Source organism: Typopeltis vanoorti, chromosome 5, assembly GCF_054136105.1.
Source record: "Typopeltis vanoorti isolate ZY-2024b chromosome 5, IOZ_Tvanoo_1.0, whole genome shotgun sequence".
Classification (NCBI taxonomy): Eukaryota; Metazoa; Arthropoda; class Arachnida; order Uropygi; family Thelyphonidae; genus Typopeltis; species Typopeltis vanoorti.
In genome coordinates, this window is record NC_143553.1 from 97,082,901 (window position 1) to 97,109,044 (window position 26,144).

Here is a 26,144-nt window from a genome sequence, read left to right on the forward strand (position 1 = left end):
CAGGATGACCTAATTCGGTAATTGATTTTTTGGCCTTGGCCAGAAAATCTCTCACGATGAGTGCACTCTGGCTTGTCACACTGTTGTGATGGTTGATCCACTTGTCAGGCCACAATTCAGGTCTTTTTCTCCGAACAGAATCTCATAATCTTTTCAGCGTCTCTAAATAGCATTGTTGGTTAACTGTTTGTCCCTGTTCAATGAATTTATAGTGGACTTCCCCCTTGTGATCAAAGAAACACACCAATGGTCTTGAACTGCGAACGTGACGTGTGCTTCTTTCAGACATGGAGAACTCGGAGTTTTCCACTGCATGCTCTGGCATTTTGTTTCGGGATCATACCAGAAGCACCAGGTTTCGTTGCCTGTAATTACTCTCGGAAACATGTGCTTATTTGTAGAAATATCAGTCTCAATTTGAACCTACCACTGTTTCTGTTTGTCCGTCAAGATCCGAGGCACAAACTTCGCAGAAATCTTTCATATATCCAATTCTTCAGTTAAAATTACACTGATTGTTTCTCGATTCATTTGCAATTCATAAGCCATTAATCGCACACCTAATTGTCTATCAGACCATACCAAATCTTGTACTCTGCTCACATTTGCATCCGTCATTTTTGTTTTTGGCTGCCCACTTCTGGGGTCGTCATTCACATCTTCTTGTCTGCCTTTGAATCTCTTATGCCACTCAAAGACACGACTTTTTTCAGAGCATCCACATTATGCCACTTTCAGCTAAGATGTTTCAGTAGTAGTTTTACTGATTTTCATACAAAATTTGATGTTAACACGCTGCTCTCCAAATTTTGATCACACATTTTTACGGCAAAGTTTACATGCAGATCTCTATTACTTTTGCGATAGCCAACTAGCAAATGGCTCTATTGGCTTGAGGTTTACACATGCACTAGTTAAAAGATGTAGAAGCACCATTACCCATGTGACTCCAACCAAATCACCACACAGGGAACACTATGTGGCTGTTCCAGGAATTAAATTGTCATTATACCTTATATAATGTAAGACCCATATTAAACAAGTATGCCAGTGCAGATGTCAACTTCCTGGCACATTCTCTCAAAACACATGGTGATATATCATCAACTCTAACAGCCTTATTAACCTCTAATTACTCAATTCCACATATACCTCTTGCTCGCTCACAGCCAGTCTCCCATCCTTCTCCTCCTTATCCACTGCTCTAAAACTCTCCATGATGTCACATCACAGGGATAAAAGACCTTTATGAAACACTCATTAGATATCTCCTCAGCTATATGCTATGTAGGTTACCTTTATAGCATTTATTCCAATCAATGTCATCCTACCATAATCATTCTTTTTTATTATTATTTTCTTTTCTTTTGTTTTTTGCTGGTTACGTACCAAAAGAACTCCCAAGGATTTTTTTGGCTTCGTTAGCTTGATACCTTTACCAAATGAGTCATCCACCTTGCCTATTCTTTGTACTTCTTGTGGAACTGATTATTACCACTCATTCTTTCTCTGTCATCTTTTCATTCATTCATTCATTTCATATCAATCTTATTTAATCTTCTGACACTTGGAATACATCAAGACACTGCGAGATAATTCTTGAATAGCATCCAAAGCAGCACTGATCTTCTTATCACCCAACCCCTGATTCCATAATACTCCTGTAAGCTGTTTTCTGAGCTTCTCCTATGAAAATACTAACACTGATAATAATAACTGCAATGAAATCGCAATTCTGCAAAAACTGCATGGCAGAAACAGAAACTGTTATCAAAATATGTATTATTATTATAGCGGTGTCTCCATAAAGTTAGAAGACTCATCATGTGAGACCCTACATTGACACACTAACCATTATTCACAGTAACAGATGAAGCATTCACAACCACCTCTGGCAATGCATTCCACACAGTCACCACCCTCCAAACAAAAAATCTAGTCCTAATACCTTGCTAACCAGACTTGCACAATCTCCAGGGATGACCTCCCTCTCCCTTCCTGCACTGTTCAGAAAAAAGTTCATCAGTATCAATCCTATAAAACCCCTTCAATAACTTAAATGCTTATATTACATCTCCTCTTATATATCTATCAGTTAGTTTTTGGAACCCACAGATCTTCAATCTTTCCTGACATAAAACATTCCACAGATCTGTAACAATTTTGTAACTCACCTCTGAATCCTCTCTACCATTTCTTCATCACCAAGAAATCCAGATGACCAGATCAGCTGGTTTTGCCAAGCCTTTTGGTTGGAAAGACATGGGTTCAAATCCTGTCTATGACACTAAAAGCCTTTATTGGGACTTTTCAACCCCCCCTAGAAAGTGGGTTTTTGTACTCCCCCCCTCCAAAAAGAGGCAAACGGGTCCCATAAATGCACATATTAATAAACATAAAAATACTCGCCCTTAGGGAATGCAGTAGGGGAGTGACAAGCCAGATATATTAATTGCCCAAATCTTGTAATTAAGAGACTCAATCAGTCTTGAACAGACAAGAATTAGATGGATGGATGGATGGATGAATGGATATCCTTAATGAATTAGTGTCAAAGAGTATTTTTTTCAAAAATAAATTATAATATGTATTAATATTTAAAAATGCTGTAAAATTATTCATAATATGCTGGCATGGTTTGCCAAGTAGTTAACATTTTCCAACCAACAAATGAACACCTAAGTAGTTGGAAAATTGTTCATGTTTGGTCTCTAGACTGGACATGATTTTCTAATTATGTAAAAAAAAAAATATATATATATAAAATTAATAAAAATAGAATTAATATTGGAGTGCTAATAATAAATTAAACTAAATAGACTAATTAGTCTATTTAGCCTAATTAGTTGACCTGGTTGGCTGAATGGATAGCATACCCACTCAACATCCAACAGGTTGTGCGTTCGAATCCAACCTTGAACATGGATGTTTGTAAAAACCAGCTCTAGACAAGCATGATATCTCTTTGAGTTTATAGGGCTTGTTTTGATTATAAAAAAAACTTAATCATGCAGCACTGTCACAATATTCTGTACATACACCCACTGAGAGTACATATCAGGAAATTGATGATAATGAGGACGATGATAAAAAATAATAAATATTTTATAAAAATATAATTTAAAAAATCCCTTAGCCCTCTCACAGTACTAATGTACTCTAGGTTTACAACCTTTCATGAGTTGAAAATGACACAATGTCATGTTAATTATGCACATTAATGTCATGCAAAAAAAGAGAAATAAAATAAGTCATAAGGATTTCTTAATGAAAGAGTGAAAAAAGAGCAATTTAAAAAAAAAAAATTATAATATAAAATAATAGTTCATGGGCCATTCTAGAGTAATCTCCCAGGCCTACTTTGTTCGTCAGTCTGCCACTAAACTCAGAATATGTCAGAGATCTGGAAAATGCACATAAGAAGCCAGGAGGAAAAACTGTTTAAATTATATAGAATGCACAGGACACTATACAGAACAGTACATACTTAAGTCATAAATCAACAGAATTAAATGATGTGCTAAAAGATGATTTGATGTCAAATGAGTGTAAGCTGCAGCTGTACACTATCTTCTCTGTTATTCAGAAACTATATAGACTACAATGTAAAGGAAAGTGATATGAAACTTAATGTTAACATATAAAGTTCAGTTGCTGTTGTTTTAACTCTTATACATATTATGTTTATCATCTTAAATAAACCTGCTATAAATCTTCAAGCAAAGTTAAATAACTGGTTGATAAATATGATATGAAAAGAAAAAAAAAGACAAAAACTAAGAAAATAGGCAGGAACATAGGAAGCATCAACTGTTTATGTACAATATGAAGTGAAGATAACAATCACATATTGTTTCTTCACTTCATATAGAAATAAAAATATAGAAATAAGTAAAAGAATAAATAGAGCCAATATGGTGAAAAGTCAATGGAAAGGTGTGTGTGGAACAAAAGAGGAAATATGCAAAAAATCTAGCAGTTGTTGGGTAAGGGTTCGAAAACAACATTAAATTATGAATCCAAGAATTATGTATCAATATATTAGTCAAATACAAATAGTATCAGTGATAAATATTAGAAATAGATATGTATTAGAAAGAAATTTGACATACTTAGTATTTAGGAATGCTAATAATGTACATGCAGAGCTAATCTAAGGTAGCATAGTAATTTATAACAAGTGGATGAGCAGACAGCACTGCTACTCCAACCAACAGGCTGTGTATGAATTCTACTGTGAATTGGTGTTTGCATTCACTGCCCAGTCCAAAACTACCACTGCCATCTTGTAGGCATAACGTAGCTTGAAGAAATTCCATGTTTGGTCTCTAGAGGAGCTAGATTTCAAGCTTCAGAAAACACATTAACTGTATATTTTAATGTATACAGTTAATGTGTATACATTAGATATACACATTCAACTTTTTTGAGGCAGGACTAATAAAAAAAATAAAAAATAAAAATAAAACAAGGAGCGATAAAAGGTTAGCAAAATAGGTTTGTGGTGCAAACTGCAGAAAACCAAAATTTAGATATAGGCAGTTTAGCCTAAATCTATCTAAATCTTGAAGACTGAAATCTAAGAGTGCTCCACATTGGGAACTTGAAAAACAATAGATTAAGTTGAACTGTTGCTGTGAAACTAATTTTGCTAAGGCTTTTGACAGAATTCAGCATGGACTGTTGCATAATAAACTTGAAAATATGGGTTTGGTTTATAAAATATTAACATGGATAGGAGGATGGCTAACTGACAGATATCAAAAAGTGAGGGATTTGAGTCTGCAAGATTTAAAGTAACCAGTGGTGTACCACAAGGATCAATTCTTGGTTCATTGTTATTCAGTCTTTACATTAATGATATTGAGAAGGATTTGACAGGAGACACCCAACTATTTGTTAATGATGCAAAGATAGGCAAGGTAATCAGGAATGCAGCTAATACACAATGGCTGAAGAATGATTTGAATAGGCTGGAATTGTGAACATATGAAAATAACTGTCGTTTTAATGTTAGTAAATGTAAAGTCATGCACTTTAGTGTGATGAGATATTATTATTATTATTATTATTATTAACATTTGGCCCCCATGGAGTCAGAGATTCATCATGGGAGGTACACACTATTGCACACAATGTTGATCCAACCATGCTTTAAACTGATTCAATGTGTCTACACCCACAACACACACACTCAGGCAAAGCATTCTGCTCACCAACCACTCTCCATGCAAAGAACTCCTCTACTCACACCCTCCTTATACAGTTTCCAGTGATGGCATCTTGTTCTACCCCCTCTCCCATTCTATGAAAAATCTCTTCCATGTCAACCCGATAACAACCTCTGACTAGCTTATATGTCTCAATCATATTCTTCCCCTCTTCCTCCTATTCACGAGGGTCTGCAACTTACATTCTCTCAATCTGTCCTTGAACTCCACATTCCAAAGACCACTGACCAACTTTGTGAATCTTCTCTGGACCCTTTCCAACATATCCTTGTCACCATGAAAACCTGGCACAATAATCCATATGAGGCCTGATCAAGACCTTATACAATGCCATCATAACTTCTCTATTCCTGCAAGTCAGGGTCCTCCGCATCATTGCTATTATCCGATGTGACGTCTTTGCAACTTTGTGCAACATGGCCCTTGAATTTCAGGTCCTTGTTCACCATCACTTGTAGATCCCTCATCTCCTCTTCTTCCGTTAAAGTTTCCCCGCCAAGCATATACTTTGCATCCCATTGTTGCTTACCAAATCTCTAATATCATATTGGTGGGATTATGCTAAAAGAAACTGATCAGGATAAGGATCTTGGAGTTTTAGTAGATAGGAAGTTGAAGTTCAAGGGCAATATAGCAAAGTTTACAAATACAACTCAGGAGATAAGTGGAATGCTGAAACAAACCTTGAATGTAAAAATAAGGAAGTCATTTTGCCACTTTACTAGGCCTTGATAAGACCTAACTTGGACTATTGTGTGATGGTCTGGTCTGGTCGGGTTTCTGTTGTGATTCTGATACAATGGAGAAAGTGCAAAGGAGAGTGTTAAAAATTATGAGGATTGTGGAATATTAATTATGAAGACAAAATGAGAATTTGCAGACACTAATAAACAGGAGAAAGAGGGGTGATGTGATGTGATTGAGACTTACAAACTTCTGAAAGGGTCACACAGGATATCAGTAGGTGGAATTTTTCATTTTATGGATGGGAAAAGGACAAGATAGATCCTTGAAAGTTGACAATGAATGCCATCAACATGGAAGTGAGAGAGAGAGAGAGAGATTTCTTTCATAGTCTGGTGTGTGATTGGAATGAATTGTCAGTGACTGTTGTCTGCTGGAAGTAGTATGAATGAATTCAAAGACAGGTATGACAGCTTGTGCGGAGTAGTATGTAGCCACCCTCTATGAGTCCCTGACTTCCTGGAGGTCTCTCTTAATAATATTCCCAAGATTCATTTGTCTTACAGTAAAAATTTGATTGTTACAACTGCTGTTTGCCTAAAACCTAGCTTGCCCTTCAGCAGCTTTAGTTTCACCAATTTTTGTTAGGTTTTTTTGAAGTATGTTTGCACAAATCTTTCCTGGAATGCTCAACATAGAAAATTTTTCTGCAATTCTCACATGCAATTTCATTTTGCTCTTTTAAAACCTGGTATAATGAAAGCTCTGCTCTAATCAACTGGATTCGATTCTCTGAATTACACTATTTCTTGTCTCTCTATTTAACCATTTCAAGGCTGAATATCATCTTTCAATGAAGAAAGATCTGCCTGTATATGTGTGTGGTGGTGGTGGTTGGGGGGGGGGGGGAGATGAGTCTACTGTTTGACAAGTCTGTAGTTAGGCTGTCTACAATATCAACTATAGAAGAAAGGTGTATGTGTGTGGGGGGGGTCAGATTTGTGACTTTTTAGGGCCACATTTATCCAAAGTGGTGTGATATGGTGGTAAGGTTTTAGTTTTTTAGTAATTCCTTTTGGCCAAGATGTAAATTTTAAAAAATATATTTATACATATAAAAACTTAACACAATTCTGAGACTTAGTAGGATTCTCTTCTATAACCAGATAAGTAGAGAAATCTTTTGAAAAACTTCATTTTCCTGTTATATTCTGTATGCACCATTAGAATAGCTGTAGATTTATTTGTTTTGATCAAAACATTTTTTTTTTTTTTTTTGTAATAAAAGGCTGTTATTTCTTTTAGTGGAATACTTCCCTTAGGAGATCTGGATTTTATCAAAAATGCTGGCCACATTCAAACAAATATGATACCGTTAGACTGAGCTAAGGTATTTAATAGGATACCACATAGAAGACTATTGCATAAACTAGAGAATATGGCAATTGGAGTATAAATTACTGACTTGAATATTTGGGTGGCTGATGGATAGGAAAGTGGTATATGGCGGGTGTGATCTACCAGATTTAAGGTGACCAGTGGTGTTCCCGAGATATGTCCTTGATCATTGTAGTTCAATCTATACATTAGTGATATTGGTAAGGACCATACAGGAGATGTTCAATTGTTGATGCAAAGAATGCTAGACATTCAGGGATGCTGTTGATATACAGTGCTTACAGAATTATTTGAATAACTTGGAAAGGTAGACAAAAGATAATGGCTGTCAATTCAATGTTAGTAGGTGTAACATTATGCATTTTAGCATGATGAAGTTTCCAACACCATATTATATTAGTGGATTATGTTACAAGAAACTGATGAAACTACAGATCTTGGAATTATGGTGGATAGTAAACCTGCCATTCAAAGGTCACCCTGTGAAAATTGCAAATACAACTCAAAAGATAATTGTGATGTTGAAACATAAATCGACATGTAAGGATACGAAAATTATTTTGTCTCTTTACAAGGCCTAGATGCAACCACTCCTGGACTACTGCAGTCTCAGAGCCACCTTTATGCAAAGGAACCGCTTTGCCTTCCTTTCACTCCCTAGGGACCATACCAGAGTTGAAACTTAGTTAAATAACCAAGTAAAAACATAAGGGGGAAACTATCATGTTGAGAGAGCACAGGCATTTATCTTGAGCATAGAGGTACTGTAAGCAAAGAAGTGAAGTGCAGTCACATTCTTTGCATGGATAGCAGTAGTAGCAATAAAGGCCATGAGGCCAATATATTATTATTATTACCTCCAGGGAGTCTAAAGACTCATCGAGGGAGGCCACCTACTCTACAATTCTTCAATATTATATCTGTTAATCATATTTATTTCACTGGATGGTTTGCTTGTTTGGTGGAAGAAAAACCCTGCTGCCTTGCTTTCATTTGAAAAGTCCTTATAAACACTCTTTGCAACATAGATGGGATTTGAACACTAGTTTTCACACGAAGCAGCACTGTTAGCGACTAAGAATAGACGTCTCTGACAGAGTGGATAGTGAATGCATAAACATCAAGAGAATTTAAGAAGTGAGAATGGAAAGTCACCCTCTGCCAGCTCATGCAAAGGCTTTAATAAATTCATGAACACAGTGAAATAATAAATTATCCACAAAGTTTAAAATTTAGGAAATCTTTCTATAAGAAATAAAATATTAAGTACTTACATGACAAAATTTCATAATCATAAAAGGAACGCAGTCCCATGTATGTTTGTTGATCTGATAGTGAAGTCACTATAAAAACAAATGCAACAATATATTCATTGTAGAAATACACATTATCTATGCATAAGAAAACTTTTTTTTGTAATTAATTTTGTTATAAGCTTGCAAGTATTAACACAGAATGACTTATTTTATTTTTTGTTACATCTACAACCTACAGGAATTTTTCAATTACCCCTTTGCACTGGGAAATTTAATTAAATACATATAGATAGTGCTGTTCCAAGAGTCTAATGACAAAACAACCCATCCCATTCAAGAAATGGTTAGCTGGGGTTTCAGTTATTTGAGCGCTGGGTAGTTGAAAACTCACTGTAGAAAAAAAAAGTATAACAAGTAAATATAATAAAATTATTTCCTCTTTATGTGAAGTGCTGAAAGTAGATTTAAATCCATATCAGTACAGAATGAATCTTACTTCCTCCAAAAAAAAAAAAAATTGCCAATCTATAAATTACATAAAACTTCCTTTTGCAACAATTTTTTATGAAAGTAGATGAAACCTTATATTATATCCAAAGCTCTGTTTGCAATCCCAAAAGAATTGCAGACTTTACTGGTAGACTATGGTCAGATCCTCATACACTGCAAAAATTCAATGCCTAACAATATCCATATTTAATTATCCAAGTAATCTGGATGCTTAAGTATGGATATTGGAATGGTATAGTCAATGATATTTTCTATGCTCTACTGTTACCAAAATCTACCTAAGAGTAGCTTATACCTGCTGTTGTGATGACATTCAGTATGTTCCCGAATCACATTCTCTAAACACGCTTAATTGTTGATGTACTACTTAGTAACCATAATTACTACCCACACTATAAAAATAATAATAATAAAATAAAAAATAAATAAATATAAAGTTTGTTCCTTACATCTTCTTTAGTATTTATATTGCTGTTCTTCAATATCTTTGATTTCTTTTTCTTCCATTCATAGAATTCATAGACAAACTATATAATCATATTAAGGAGTAGAAATAACACTCTCATCTTAATATTTTTATAGTGTGTGTGTGGGGGGGAGAAGAGATAGAATGATGAATCACAAAAACTTTATGCTTGAGATTCATGATTATATAAACATTATTATTATAGTCAAGTTTATGCAAACAAGATTGTGTTTTTCCATTATATGGGGTGTAGGTGCTGATGCTGTAACAACTCTGTGGAAAGAGATGATTCGTTATTTGCCTTTGTCAAGATCATTTCATCTATCCATGTAGTACAATTAAAAATTATTGTACTACATGGATAGGAAACTTTCTAATAGGGATATTATTATTTTACAGCATTTCCATGAAGTCCAGAGACTGGGAGATCCAAATTAACCATTACACGCATAAATCCTATAAATTAAAGATCCATGAAATATTCTTGATTTCATCCTTTATCCAAGCGTAAGCAAACAAAGATTGCACATGAAGTCACTTCATGACTGGGCTACTTGTACATAGAGGCTAATGACTTCACATCAATTGCCTTAGTATACAATAATGCAATGCACATATCCTTACGGACTTGTATAATGCTATGCATTATGAAAAGGGCCACTACCCAGACTGGTTTCGACCTTTATTGAGGTCTAAGCAGTGAGAGCCAGACCAAGAAGTGATACCAAGGTTGAAGTAATGTGGAAATCATATTTCCATATACAACTAGCCAGAAAAGGTTACACCTTATTACTAAGATACTCTAGAAAAGGTCTGATGACACCACTGATGAGACCTCAATAAAGGTCGAAACCAGTCTGGGTATCTCATAATGCAATGCACATATCCTTTTTTTTTTTTAAATAAATTATAATACCAGAATTAACTTACATATCGACACTAGACATAGAGTTCATTGGAACAAGACAAGAGTCCTTCACAAAAGTCAGTTCCTCATGGAACAGTTTTATAAAGAAACACATGAAACTTCCTTCACTCTACCAACTTAAACAGATCTGATGGTCTGTGTGTGTATATCCCCTTTGTGGAAGATAGTACTTCCACAAAGATAGTAAATCAGCTAATCTTTCCTAACTTTTTTTAATTGCATATAGATATATATATATTATTTTATTTATTTATTTATATTTTTTATTATTATTTTTTAATAAGTTACAAAATTTAATGACCTTTTTTTTTTTAGTTATCTTACATTACCTACTTAGGTGGTGCCTTTTGGAATTGTCAGTTATTGTTCTATTAGCTTTGTACTGAACATACCTTTGATACTTAGGCAAAACTTATACTAATAAATAATATTTTACGTGAGTTAATTCTGGTATTATAATTTATTTAAATATGCCTACTCATGGTATTTCCTTATTGAAATGCACATATCATAGACTTGTATAATGCTATGCATTATAGGCAGGGTCACTATCCAGACTGGTTTCGTCTGGATAGTGGCCACTATCCAGACCTTTATTGAGGTCTCATCAGTGGGAGTTGGACCCAGAAGTGATACCAAGGTTGAAGTAATGCAGAAATCATATTTTCACATACAACTAGCCAGAAGGTATCACACCTTATTACTAAGATACTCTGGAAAAGGTCTGATGAGACCTCAATAAAGGTCGAAACTGGTCTGGGTAATATCCCTTCTCATAATGGATAACATTATACATGTTCATAAGGATCAAAGTGGGAAGTCTCTCAGCACCAATCTTTCCACTCTCCCATTCAGTTTATACATCAGCACATACAGAACACAGACCACACTCTGGGAAGAGACAGATAAAATGACAGATATCATTTTATCATCTTTAAATCATAAGTGACTTATGATTTAAAACCAGTTACTGAGATCTGGCACAATAGATCAGTAACGTATTTTGCACATACTGTCTGAACCAGTCTGGGTAGTGGTCTTTTTAATAATGCATAACACCATACATATCCAAAAAGATATGTGCTTTGCATTATGGAATACTAAGGTAATTATTATGAAGTCATTAGACTCTACATTCAAATAGCCTAGTCATGAAGATACTTCACATGAAAACTTGGTTTGCTTACATTTGGCTAAAGAATTAAACAAGAAGAGAATTTCTTGGCAAGTTTAGTTTAACACGTTCGCTGCCAACTACAAGTATACTCGTATGATGCTTACCGCCGGCAACGAGATTACTGTACTGACCTTGAAAAAGTGAAAATGCTTGGCTTGTGGAGCTAGCATCAAAACTGTGTATTCTCATAGATGGTATATGCTCTACACAAGCCAACTACGAGTATACTCGTATGATGCTTACTGCCGGCAACGAGATTACCGTACTGACCTTGAAGAAGTGAAATTGCTCGGCATACGGGAACAGACTATGCCGAAGTAGCGTGGCAGCGAACGTGTTAATTAATAACCAAGTGAAAAAATTTGCAACATGTGATAGGAGACTGTTCTAGATGAGAGCAGTGGAAGCAATGAACAAAGATGAGGAGAAGTTTGTTTTGTGGGGGTTTGGAGTTGGACTGTGAGGGAGTGCTGACTGGTTGATACATGTGTTTGAATAGATATGATGGAGTGCAAGAATTACTGATAAATTCATGAACAGTAGCAGGAGAAGTATTTATAGAAGATTCAAGCAGTAGAAACTGAGCACCTGTGTGAAAGTCAGCAGAGTGTATTAGAGAAAGAAAGAGAGAGAGAGGGGGGGGGATCAGAATTCATTACTCAGTCTAACTGCCCTTTTCTCTATAGAATCCAGAATAGAATTAGCCTGGGTTGAACACGAACTAATTTCTGGCACACAAATCTTCAGCACAATCAAAGGAATACCATCAGAACCATGAGACTTTTTAGTGTCTAATTTGGACAATAATCTGATCTGGCAAAAGGGCAAAGGAGACGTTAAGTATTAAGCATTTGGAATGGTTGAGGGACATTTGCAATGATTCAGTTATGTATGCATTGGGGGAAAAGCACGAAGCTAGGAGAATGACTTTTTCTGTGGGTGATGATGCAATAGTACCATCCAGGTGTGAAGAGGGGGGGGTTGAAGTTATGGGCCATAAATTAAATCAACTGATCTCAAGAGACCAAAATACTTATCTGCATTTGGACAACATGCAAATATTTGAGAACCAAGGCTTAGACAGAGGGTGACACTTTAGAGTGGTCTGGGGAATGTATGTTTCCATGCCAGAGGATTACTGGGATGGAAACAACAGCCAAACCATGGGAATGAAGCAGTCACAAAGGTTTCAGAATGGCTTTCTGAATTCCTTTCAGAATGACTAGCTATGTGAGCATTGTTCTATGAGAGAGATAATGAGCAAGAATTAGATTGTGGTCTGGATTACATCCAATTCATCTATCTCTATTCTCAAATTAGTGAATGTTGCATCTGGGTGGTGCACTCTTGAAAAATAATTACTCAGCAGCTCAACTATTTTGTTGCACTCTGTTACCTACCTATCATTAGCTCTCATTAAAATAATCCATGATCATCATTTTTCCTTTTACTTGAAATATAGCCAAAGAACTCTTGGGATTTCCTATAGCCTCACTGAATGATTCCTCTCATAATTAGCTTCATACCATTAATCAGTCTTTGGAGTGTGTGTGTGTGTGTGTGTGTGTGTGTGTATATATATATTTTTTTCCCCCCTTTAGAGAAGAAACTTGTTTTTAACCCCACAAAAGAGAAAAATCACCCACACAACACACACAAGGACTATTAATATCCCAATTAGGAAGTCGGGATCAGAAATGCAAGATGGCAATAGTCATTTGTTCTCACTTCTGTCTAATGAAAATTCTCATGTCTCTTTTGTTTTAACTTCCAAATGTACCTGTAATACAAGATAGAGGGCAATTTAGTTTGCTGCCAAATAACCTTACATTTTGCCGAGTTGTGTAGAAGGCTTCAGATTCATGTGTTCTTTTTTTTTCCTACATGAGTAATACATTCATCCATTCAGATGTCTCCTGAGTGGCCCATCTCATCTACTTAATAAATTCCACAAGTGTAGCATATCTTGTATAAATTCCTGTTTTTTTTTTTTTTAATGGCTGATGAGGTGACTTTAGTAATCACAAAATAATGGATAGTTTGTTTAGAAGAGTAAAGGCAACTTTCATGGGATGATACTTCAAGACTTGAGCTATTCTGTCAATCAATGCATTTTTATATGTTGATTGACAAAGTGACAGTAATAAAGATTTTCATGACCAATGGAAAGGTTTTTGGATACATGTGTCATATATAAATAAATGAGATTTTTTATGTATAACAACAGGTATAAATTAAATGAGTTTCACAGTTTACACATGTAACAAAATTATATAGAATTTATTCAAAAACTCCAATATATTGCATCCAACATTGTGCCGACATCATCAGAGATATAGACCGTTAACTACATTCAAAAGATGAATCGAAATAATGAGTCATAAATCATGCATATATTAGATGATGTCTCCTTCACAGCTGAAGTATATGATATTACACTATTAGAGTTCAAAGAAACAATTGTAGTAAGTTGCATATATAGATTAAATATATGTAGATTAAAATAATAATAATAAAATAAAATAATTATTCATTTAAAAAACTTACGAACAATTAATAGTAATCACTTCACAAAATTGGATATTGGCATATTGTCTGATCAGTTTAGGTTTGGATGATTTCTTAACATTTCACATTTCAAGGAGGAGACGACTGAATTTGAACTTGATGAAGTGAAGAAGTTTTGTTTGGTTCCAAAGAACTCTGTGCCTAGTGTGAATAACATGAGAAGCATGGCCAGACTTGTCACTTTCCAAAAATGTAATAGTCTTGATGTTCTTCAATTCTAATCAAGGCAGAACAGTCAGTCTGCCCAAAGTAAGAAAGACAGCATATATGAATGATTTATGACATTATTTTGATTAATCTTTTGAATATAGTTAATGGTCTATTTCCTTGGTGATGTCCACATAACGTTGGATGAAATATATTAGGGTTTTTTTGCTACTATTTCTATTCCTGTTTGGATATCATCTTCATTCACCAATTTTGGGGTGATTAAACTAAATCACTGCAACAATTTCATCTTTCTTATTTCTGATACTCCTGGCATTTGTAAATAAACACAGCAGTTCACTTTTAGATCTATAACCAGTTGTACCCAAGCCACTTGGTTGCGATTTCATCACCACACTTGCCCTTGTCCAATCACCTTTATCACCACTTACCACACATATCTGCTCAGTCTTAACTACCCCACTCCATTTCTATGATAATCATCCCCATACATACATTCACTACTACTTTCAACATCTACTCTTCCTATGCTGCCTCCTTATCCACCAGGGCTCCCCTCATTTCCCTTGTGCCTCTTGCATTTCCATTCTCTCTTCATCTCTCACATTACTATTGTTTCCAATGCCAAGCACTTCAGCCTCTTCCATACCACTCTCCTGGTCTTTCACTTCTCTTACTTCTGACCTCTTGCTTGCATCGAACACTGCACTTCCATCTAGCAACAGTTTCACTAGTTCACTCAGTCCAAGGCAATCCTTCTGTATAATTCCATTCTTCCCTCAAATACAGGTCATACATCCACAAAAGCTCTCTCTTCTCCTGACACAGCTCTAGTAGCATACCATTCATGATTCTGGCTCTCCGTCTCAACTCATCATCATCATACCTTGGCAACACACCGACAGCCTTTCCCACTATACTGTTTCTTTCACTTTCCTCAATAACCTCCTGATATCCACCCTTCCTGATTTTATGCTCATGCATAGACCTACACTTCACCATGCAGGCATTAGAAATAAAAATCCTATGAAATAGGTTGGTTAATCCTTATTCCAGGAATGTCTTGTGTCTGTAGATGTGTATGTGTTAACGGGGCTGGTTTGCCTGTTCTGAGGGACAAAAAAACCCAAGTTTCCGGGTGAAAAGCCCTCCACCTCCATATGAGAGTTAACTCACCTTTAGTCAAAGGAGACCAGATAAAGGCTCCTCAGATCATGGATGGGAATTGAATCCCGGTCTTTCCGACCAAAGGGCTTTGTCTATACCAACTGAGCTACAGAGCTTACGTTCTCTTTATGTTCACTTAAATCATTTGTTCCACAACTACCACTAATTCTCTTGCTCATTTCCTCCTCATGTCCAAAGCATGAATTATCTTGCTCATTCTCCCTCCTGGATAGCAGACCTTATGGACTCTTCCATTAACCTCTAACTTCTAAATCCCCTAACAATGGAATCTCCATATGCTGCTATTGTCAAATCATTCTTCATCTTTTTTTTTTCTTTCATTCTATTCTTTTGCACTCATTCATTTGTTTCCACTTAATGTTTAATATCACTTCACATATTCCTCATTTCATTTTTCATTTTAAATAACTCTTCAAATCTTGCATTCCAGCAATTTCATTCTGTCGCTCCTGTAGTCTTGCTACTTCTTGTTCTGCCGCACCTTACTTCCATTTTCTTGTTCATACTTCCTTTCACTTCCCCATCACTTACTTTTGTTTCTTCATATACAAATATCAGAAAGATGGCAAAATATTTTGGAGGCTCGTGAAAAACTCAGAAATGGAGGAAAGAGTAATTTTAAAAGGAATCAGAGATGATATAAAAACTGAAGATAAAAGATAATTTTGTAGATAAGCTTATACCTTGGTAACACACGACTATTAAATTATTTCAGGAAATTACAATGTATACTAAATATTAATTAAAAGAAAATTTTAATCAATAATTCCTATAATTTGGCAATGTTACATTGCCATCTTCATCGTTGTTAGTGCCTGCTTGCACCTTCATATGTTCCCATGAAGATGATAATGTAGCATTGCTGAAATATAAGAAGTATCGATTAAGGTTTTCTTTTAATTAATATTTAGTATACGTTGTATTCTCCTGAAATAATTTAATAGAAGATAAAAGACATTCTAGATGTCTGGAGTAGTTATTCTAGATGTTTGAAGTAACTACTCCAAATGACTGTTAAATGAAACAAGACACAGATTTTGGAAGAAAATATTCAAGAGGAATACAGCCAGAAATACATATCAATACTTGAGATAGAAAAAGCCATCAAAAACATGAAATGTGGAAAGGCAGCTTGAGGAGAGCTTTATATAAGTTTTACAGTGGCTTTAAAAGGTCAAATTCCAAATAGGAATAGAGAACTCTCAGAATATCCATCCATAAATACAAATAATTGAGAAAACATAGTATGTAACAAGAATCTATAGTTTTGTAGATCTGGAAAAGGCATGTTGAACAGGCTTTTCTCTTTACAAAGTGTTAAGAGGAAAAGTCTGTTCAAAATGCTATAGTGTGAATAGGACACTGCAAATAGCAAATACTTAGTATATATTTAAGTCTGTCGACAAAACAATGAATAGTACAGGAAGATTGTTTGATGAAAAATTTGGTGTAAGATAACAGTACACACTAACTCCATAAAGTGTTTAAAAAAGTGTTATTAAACCTGACATTGAAATCAAAGAGATCAAAATCAGTTCTTTACTCATCATCATCATCAATTTCCTGCCATGTACCCTCAAGGGGTGTACAGGATATGACAGTACTACATGAAAAAATTACATCATTACTAACTTCCTATCTACAATTTTCCTCCAAATCAGTCTGTTACTTGTCAAGACTCCAACATTATCAGATCTTATATTTCTATCGTCTAAGGCACTTTGTACCGTATCAATCCACCTATATCTTGGTCTTCCTCTGGGTCGTTTTCCTGCCAAACTAGCAGAGAACACTTGTTTTGCTAATCTTTCCTCTCCCATTCTATTTAAGTGACCATACCACCTGAGATTAGCTCTGCTAATGCATTCCTGGATGCTGACAAGGTCAAGTTCTTTCCTAATATCCTCATTTTTAATATGATATTGCCATTGATGCCATCTGTTCACGCCTCTAATCTTTCTCAGGACTCTCATATCTGTGGTCTCTAGTCTTTGGTCAAGTGTTTTACTTCTGACCCAGCTCTCAGATCCATAAGTTAAAATTGGTTTGAACACAGTCTTGTATACAGCTAATTTAGTGTTCCGGCTAATGTCTTTCTTATTCCATATGAATTTATTCAATTGACTTCCCACGATACCAGCTTTGCTGATTTTGTTGTCTATTTCTATATTTAGTTTACCATCTTCAGTAAAAATTGTGCCTAAGTAGCTGAAATGTTTTACTTGTTCCACAGGTTCTCCATTCACAACACAGTTGACATTTTCAATGATTCTGCCTATTTTCATTGTCTTTGTCTTTTTATTGCAGACCTTCATACCATATCTATTACAACAACTATTCAATTTAGTCAGAGAATCTTGCAGACTTGTAGCGGATTTATTTAGAAGTATAACATCATCCGCATAAAGCAAAGAGCTGACATTAACATCTCCAATTTTGATATCAGGTGTAATACCACATTCCTTCATAATGTGATCCATATAGATAATGAATAACCGAGGGGACAATGTACATTCTCTTATTCCACTCATTCACCATTCTCCAAGTAAAAAACCTAGCTCTAACACCCTTGTCAACCACGCTCTTGCCCAGCTTCCATGCATGGCCCCCAGTCCTCCCACCACCAGTCATATTTTCAAAAATATCTTCTGGATCAATCTTATAAAAACCCTTCAGTAATTTGAATGTCTCAATCATATCACCCCTCCTTCGCCTATCGTCCAATTTCTGCAACCCACAAATCTGCAACCTATTCTCATACGGTTCATTCCACAAACCTGCTATCATCTTGGTCACTCGTCTCTGGACCCTCTTCACTTCCTCCCTATCACGAAGAAACCCTGGTGCCCATAACTGGGCACAGAAGTCCAGATGGGGTCTTATCAAGGCTCTATACAGAGGAACAACAACTTGTTTGTCTCTGCATGTTAAAGTATTTTTCAGAAGCCAAGTGATTTGGTGAGCTGTTTTAGTCACTTTTGCAATGTGCCCCCTAAACTTCAACTCCCTATCCACCAGCACTCCCAAATCCCTGGCATCATCAATCTCCTGGAGTACGGTTCCACCAATGCGATATACTGCTGCTATTCTTTTCACCCCAAAGTGCATAACCTTACACTTTGCCACATTAAACTGACATCCATTTTTCCTAGCCCAGTCCTCCAAACTATCCAAATCATCCTGTAAAATTTTGACATCCTGTGCACTCACAATTGCTCTACCCAACTTTGCATCATCAGCAAACAAGTGAACACTTCCTCTCAAATCCTTTCCAATATCATTGATGAACAAATTGAAAAGCAGTGGTCCAAGAACAGAGCCCTGCGGCACTCCACTAGTCAAAAGACGTCTTTTTGACTCCACTCCTGAATAAACCACTCTCTGGTATCTCTCCTTCAACCACCCTTCTATCCATTTATTTTCTATATTCATGCCAAAGTCCTCCCATGACTTTTGTTTAGCTAGTTTTACACACTGTTTAGCTTTCTTACATTTGTCTCTGTATTCTGTAAGAGTAAAAGCTGACTTATTTGCCAGGAACTTTTGATATGCTTTCTTCTTTTCCTTCACTGCCTCTTTAACTTCCTGTGTCCACCAGGGAGTTCTGATTTTTTTATCCTTGCAGACAACCTCACCACATGCCTCTCTGGCACAATCAATCAATGTTTCCTTCAGAGTTTGCCACTGAATCTCCAAGGTTTGATTCCTGTTCTCAAACTCTTTCATTTTCTTTTCAATAATATTTCTGTATTTTAGTCTACAGTTCACATCTGAGAGCTGCTCAACTTTTATTCGCTTTAAAACTTTCTTACATGTTATTCTTTTCAATATGAAATTCAATTTTATCCTGCTCAAGACTAAACAGTGATCACTTCCAATTTCAAATCCTCTGTACACTCTGGTGTCCTGCACCAGGGAGAAAACATCACTATCAACAATAACATAGTCAATGAGACTTTTCTTATTCCTAGCCTCTTCTCTCCATGTGAATTTGTGCACATTTTTATGTTGGAACATGGTGTTAGTAATAACCAGTCCATGTCCTGAGCAGAAATCCAACAGATATTTGCCATTATTATTAGCTTTGCTCTTTTCTCCAAATTTTCCCAAAATATTTTTGTATGTCTCACAATCATTTCCTACTCTACTATTTAGATCCCCAACAAGGACCAACTTTTCCTTTTTCATTGTGTCAGTTGCTTTTTCTAAAGCCTCAAAAAATTCCTCCACTTCTACCTTAGTAGAACCTTCTGTGGGACCATAGGCACAAATAAGTCTCATTGTCCAGTTCCTCATTCTTATATTTGTCCACATTACTCTACTTGAGACTGACTGCCATTCAAGAAGATTAGCCTCATATTTTGTGTTGAATACTATGGCTACTCCTTCTTTTCCTTGATTGTCATTGCCTGAATATAACATTTTGTATTTATTGCTCAGAAAGATCTCACCAGTTTTGGTCTTTTTTGTTTCAGTCACCCCTATTATGTCGATCTGGTACTTATCTAATTCCTCAGCTAGCTCCATTTCTTTGCCATTCAGGCTTCTTACGTTGATAGTACCGATCTTTAACTCTGGTGATGTTGAGTTGTGGTTTGTTTTCAGATTTGTTCCAGTAGCTGACTTTTCGCTGTTCGCCCTGGTTCCCTGGCGAAAACAACGGGGGCCTTGTTTAACCGGGCGACGCCCCAGCCGGCATGAAATTTTGTCGTGTTGTACCATCATTTTTTATTTTGGTTTAACCAATAAGAATACAATTTGGTCGGCTAAATCCCAAATTGCCAGCCCATCCTCATTCGTTCAGTATCAAAGTAGATACCCAAAAGGGTGCAACACGAGAAGGAGAGGTTTGGACATTAGGTCAGAAGCCCTGGTCGGTTCTCCGCATTCCTTTAAAGGCTATTGGAGGTCTCCTCTCAGTTATACAGCTTTGACCCTTAAGCACCCCTAGTTCTTTACTTTATGCAGATAATCTTATACTCCTAAACAAATTCAGTACAAGTCTCCAGGATTCTTTAACTAAACTGAAAAACTGCTGTAACAAATGCAGTAGCAAAATCAGCAATAAAGATAGTGTCCATGTTCTTACCTATGCATAGGCAAGAATATGGAATAGCTACATCTTCAATGCAGAATCTCTTGAAACAAGTAAAATATTTCAGATATTCTGGAAAACTTTTAGTGAAGACTAAAATTAAATATGGAAACAGAATAAGCAAAGCAGGTATGGTGGGAAATCAATGAATAAATTTTCATATAATAAAAGAGAAACTAGCAATATACAAGATACTGTTCAAACCAATTTCAACTTATATGACACCTCAGCTAGAAATAAAGCTGTTGATCAAATACCAGAGACTGCATATATGAGAGTTCTGAGAAAAATTAAAGGGAGCAAAAGATGGCATCAATGGCAGAAGCATATTAAAAATAAAGATATCAAGAAGGAACTGAACCTGGCATTGTTAATATTCAGGAATGTGTGAGCAGAGCTAATCTAGAAAAGAAAGGCTATGAAAACTGACATTTGATGCCGGAATGGACAGAAAAAGACCCATATGAAGATTAAGATCTCAGTGGACTGATATAGACAGAAGTGCCCTAGACTATTGAAATATAAGATCTGACAATATGAGTCATAACAGATAAGAGACCAGTCTGGACAAAATTGGTGTGTGATCTGTCATTGGTAAGAAGTTAGTAATAATAAACTTATAGTATTTCTCAATAATATCCTATGGAATTTGTTTAAGGAATTTGATGATGTTTTCACATTTGTGAAATAGATAACAGCAAAACATTAGTATCTATATTACACTAGTATCAGTAAATATGCAAATATGAAACACGTGTAAAGGATTTATGAAGCATTACCTTATATATTGAATTTTTCAGTTTCTCTCCCCATAATACATTTTTTTCAACTGGCAAAATACACTTAATGGGAGGAATTGAGCTAGGAGTACCCATATATAAAACGGGAAATAAAACTCACTGTGAATATTACAGAGGTATTTCCCTCCTGAGTGTTCCTGGTAAGATTTATGCTAGTCTACTTGAGAAACGGTTGAGAAGAATTGTGAAAGAAAAACTTGGTGAAGAACAAGCTGGATTCAGGCCAAATAGAGGCTGTCAGGATCAGATCTTCACTTTACGACAAATAGTCGAGAAAGCATGGGAATATAACAAAGATCTGTATTTAAGTTTTGTCGATTTGGAAAAGGCATATGACAAGGTGCCAAGAGAGATGCTATTCAATACGCTACAGTTATATGGCATCAATGGAGCATTATATCAAGCAATACTTATTCTTTATTTGAGTTGTAAATCAGCGATTAGGATTGAAGGAAGTACAGGAAGATGGTTTAATTTTAAATCTGGTGTGAGACAAGGATGTACATTATCCCCTCTGTTATTCATTATCTATATGGATCATATTACGAAGGAAAGTGGTATTAAACCTGATATCAAAATTGAAGACGTTAATGTCAGCTCTCTGCTTTATGCAGACGATGTTATACTTCTAAATAAATCCGCTACAAGTCTGCAAGATTCCCTGACTAAATTGAATAACTGTTGTAATAAATATGGTATGAAGGTCAGCAATAAAAAGACAAAGACAATGAAAATAGGCAGAATCATTGAAAATGTCAACTGCGTTGTGAATGAAGAACCTGTGGAATAAGTAAGACGTTTCAGCTACTTAGGCACGATTTTTAGTAAAGATGGCAAATTAAATATGGAAATAGACAAAAGAATCAACAAAGCTGGTATGGTAGGAAGTCAATTGAATAAATTCATATGGAATAAGAGAGAAATTAGTCAGAAAACTAAATTAGCTGTATACAAGACAATGTTCAAACCAGTTTTAACTTATGGATCTGAGAGCTGGGTCAGAAGTAAAGCACTTAACCAATGACTAGAGACTGCAGATATGAGAGTCCTGAGAAAGATTAGGGGTGTGAACAGATGGCATCAATAACAATATCATATTAAAAACGAGGATATTAGGAAAGAACTTGACATTGTAAGCATCCAGGAATGCATTAGCAGAGATAATCTCAGGTGGTATGGTCACTTAAACAGAATGGCCGAAGAACGATTAGCAAAACAAGTGTTCTCCTCCAGGTTGGCAGGAAAACGACCCAGAGGAAGACAAAGGTATAGATGGATTGATACGGTACAAAGTGCCTTAGATGACAGAAATATAAGATCAGATAACGTTGGAATCTTGACAAGTAACACTGATTTGGAAGAAAATTGTAGATAGGAAGTTAGTAATGATGTAAATTTTTCATGTAGTACTATCACATCCTCTACACCCCTTGAGGGGTACATGGCAGGAATTTGATGATGCTGATGATGAATAGTGGATGTAAAATGTCCTGCAATTCCAAGGGCTCGGTGGGGTGCCAAATACTAAGCAGAAGAAAAATTTGAAAACAGCACAGGGGTAATACAGACTACCGGACAAGTTCTATCATCTCGCAGATAAGTGGCCATGATGACATGATGTTATAATGACAGTAATACGCGATAAGAATAAATCAGTCAATAAGTAAATAAATAAACCGTAAAAAATAAATAAATAGCTTTCCCATTACTCAGCAACACATTTATGATGAAGTTCTACTGTTCCTTCATGTAAAACCATCACTTGTTTTAATTTGTATACGATATCCATTTAGATTAATTAAGGTAGAAATACTATCTAACATCCGAATGTTTCTTGTCTCTATTTAAAACAAGCTTTTAAACAAATAACACAAACGAATTTCATCAATATAATGACAATAACGCAAAGTGATAACAAATAAATAAACTGAAAATAAACTCTCAATGTTACCTTTGCTCAACAACACACATTTTGTTACCGGAGAGACCGTTTCTACTGTTCCTTCATATAAGCCATCACTTGTTTTAATTTGTATACGATATCCATTCAGATTAATTAAAGTGGAAACACTATCTAACATCCGCATATTTCTTGTCCCTATTTAAAACAAGCTTTCAAGCAAATGTAAACAAATGACACAACGGTACCATAAACAATCCTCGCTTCATGCTCTACAACGCTACCTGGTAAACAGACAGTGTAACCATATGGCCTTTCTAAATCGACCCGTGGCCCCTACTTTTCTCAAAGCAAATCACGTACGTTGTGTGTGCGCATTTCTAACAGGCACTACAAGTTTCGTCTCTCTCAAATTTACCGAGTGATTTTTTCTTTTCTTTTTTTTTGCAAAACTATACGACCATGGTTGTGATATTGCAGTGCCGCACGTGTCATTGACTGATGAGAGTCTAGAGATAGACGAAATAAAGTGCTTGGTATATTACAGAACCACAATATGATTTCCACAATAGATCTCAGCAGCGGCTGACGGGCTAACAAAATAGGCCCTCGAAATTATCTAAGAAGGTACCAGGAACCCATTATTTTATTTTTTTATATATTTTTTGAAAAAAAAGTTTTTTGACGCTTGTATAAGTCAAAATATATTTATTACTTATTTTCTTAAGTTTTAAGCATGGTGAATCATTATCATGCTGAATATTATAATTATTATTTCAGGCGACTCCAGGGAGTCCTTAGACTCATCGAGGGAGGCCCTAAACATCATGTCCACACAACTATACGACATTCTCACAGTATCTATCATACTTTGCCTTGAACTCGCTCACCGTCATAGCACCCACAACAGACTCTGGCAGCTTATTCCACTCATTTACCACTCTAAAAATAAAGAACCCAGCTCTAACACCCCTGCTAACCACACTCTTGCCCAGCTTCCACAGGTGTCTCTTAGTTCTCCCACCACTAGTGTCCTGATCTCAAAAATATTCTCTAAATTAATCCTATAGAATCCCTTTAGCAATTTGAATGTCTCAATCATATCTCCCCTTTTCCACCTATTAACTAATTTCTGCAACCCACCAATCTTCAACCTGTTCTCATAAGGCTCATTCCACAGACCTGCTATCATCATGGTCACTCGCCTCTGGATCTTCTCAACCCCCCTCCCCATCAACAAGGAACCAAGATCACCAAATCTGGGCACAGTAGTCGAGATGAGATCTTTTCAAGGCTCGGCACAGACGTACAATAACTTGCTTGTTTCTGCTCGTCAATGTATTCTTCAACAACCAAGTGAGTTGATGAGCTGATTCAGCTACTTTTGCAATGTGCCCCCTAAACTTCAACTCCCTATCCACCAACACTCCCAAGTCCCTGGCCTCATCAATCTCCTAGAGTACAGTTCCACCAATGTGGTATACTGCTGCTAATCTTTTCACTCCGAAATGCATAACCTTACATTTTGTCACATTAAATTGACATCCATTCTCCTTAGTCCAGAACTCCAATCTATCTAAGTCATCTTGCAAGACTTTGACATCTTCTGGGTTCACTATCACCCTACCCAACTTTGCATCATCAGCGAACAAATGAACTGTTGCACTTAGATCCTTCCCTATATCGTTAATGAACAAAATAAACAGCAGTGATCCAAGAACAGAACCCTGCAGCACACCACTAGTCACAGGCCGTCTTTTGGACTCTACTCCTGAATAAACTACTCTTTGATATCTCTCCATCAACCACCCACCTATCCATCTCACCAACCCTATATCCATTCCCATATGTTGTAGTTTACGGATTATAATTCCATGTGATATCCTGTCAAACACCTTTGCCAAGTCCAGCAGTATCACTGTAAACCAATTTCCCTTATCCAGTTCAGCCGTCACCTTGTTATAAAATTATGCATTTTTAAGAATATCAAATTATGCATTTTTAAGACACTCTCAAGGTACGAATAGTTGAATAAAAAACATATTCGTGCATTTTGAGGAAGTAAAATATTTATTATTATATTTTTTATTTTATTTTGATAGGAAGAGCCTGTGTAGCTCAGTGGATGTGGCGTTTGCACACCATCGCGCTAGGCCGCACGAAGGAAGTCTTGGTTTCGAGTCTAGTCGGCGACTAGAGGAAATTTTTCTAAGCCTTTTTTCGACCGGTTCCCGAGTTAGTCGATCTCTGGCACGGTCAAGCAGGTTTTTCGTCCTGTAAACTCAAGAAAATCGACCGTAGAACTCACATTATTTCAGACATTAAAATATATTGTGTTAGGGTTAGAGACCACGAGATGGCGGCACATTTGAGCCGTCTCTCTTCACTGCGTACCGCTTAATTAGTGATAGCCTTGGGCCATCTGTCTCTGATTGGGTACCAGTGGAGATTGAACTGCCCACTCAGTCTCCAAAAGTTAGATAGGGCTAAATGGCCTCGCCTACTCCCGTATATACGGGAATAAAAAAGGTGTTAGCTGATTTTTTTTTTTTTTATAAATATTTAGTATTTTTATGATGGCCTGTGTAGCTCAGTTGAAGTATCGCTAGGCCTGTGTAATGCTTACATCCTCTGCGCTAGGCCGCACGAAGATAGATTTATAGTTCATATCTAGTTGCCTACTGGAAGAACTTTTTCCTGAGCCTTTCTTCGACCGGTTCCTGAGTCAACCGACTCTGGCAAAAGGCAAGAGGATATTTTTCTCCCGAAAACTGG

At 36.1% G+C, this 26,144-nt stretch overlaps 1 protein-coding gene across 1 annotated transcript in view; it reads right to left on the reverse strand.

Annotated features, from left to right (window-relative positions):
* LOC150106676 (piRNA biogenesis protein EXD1-like) overlaps window positions 1-23,633 on the reverse strand; it is a 187,764-nt gene extending 164,131 nt beyond the window's left edge. The window contains exons 1-2 of the mRNA XM_090392627.1: window positions 23,421-23,633; window positions 8,588-8,656 (exon numbers count right to left, since the gene is read on the reverse strand). Of these exons, the coding sequence (XP_090248753.1) occupies window positions 8,588-8,656; window positions 23,421-23,556 (205 nt within the window). The 5' untranslated portion in view covers window positions 23,557-23,633. The remainder of the gene's footprint in view (window positions 1-8,587; window positions 8,657-23,420) is intronic.
* Window positions 23,634-26,144: the final 2,511 nt, after the last annotated feature.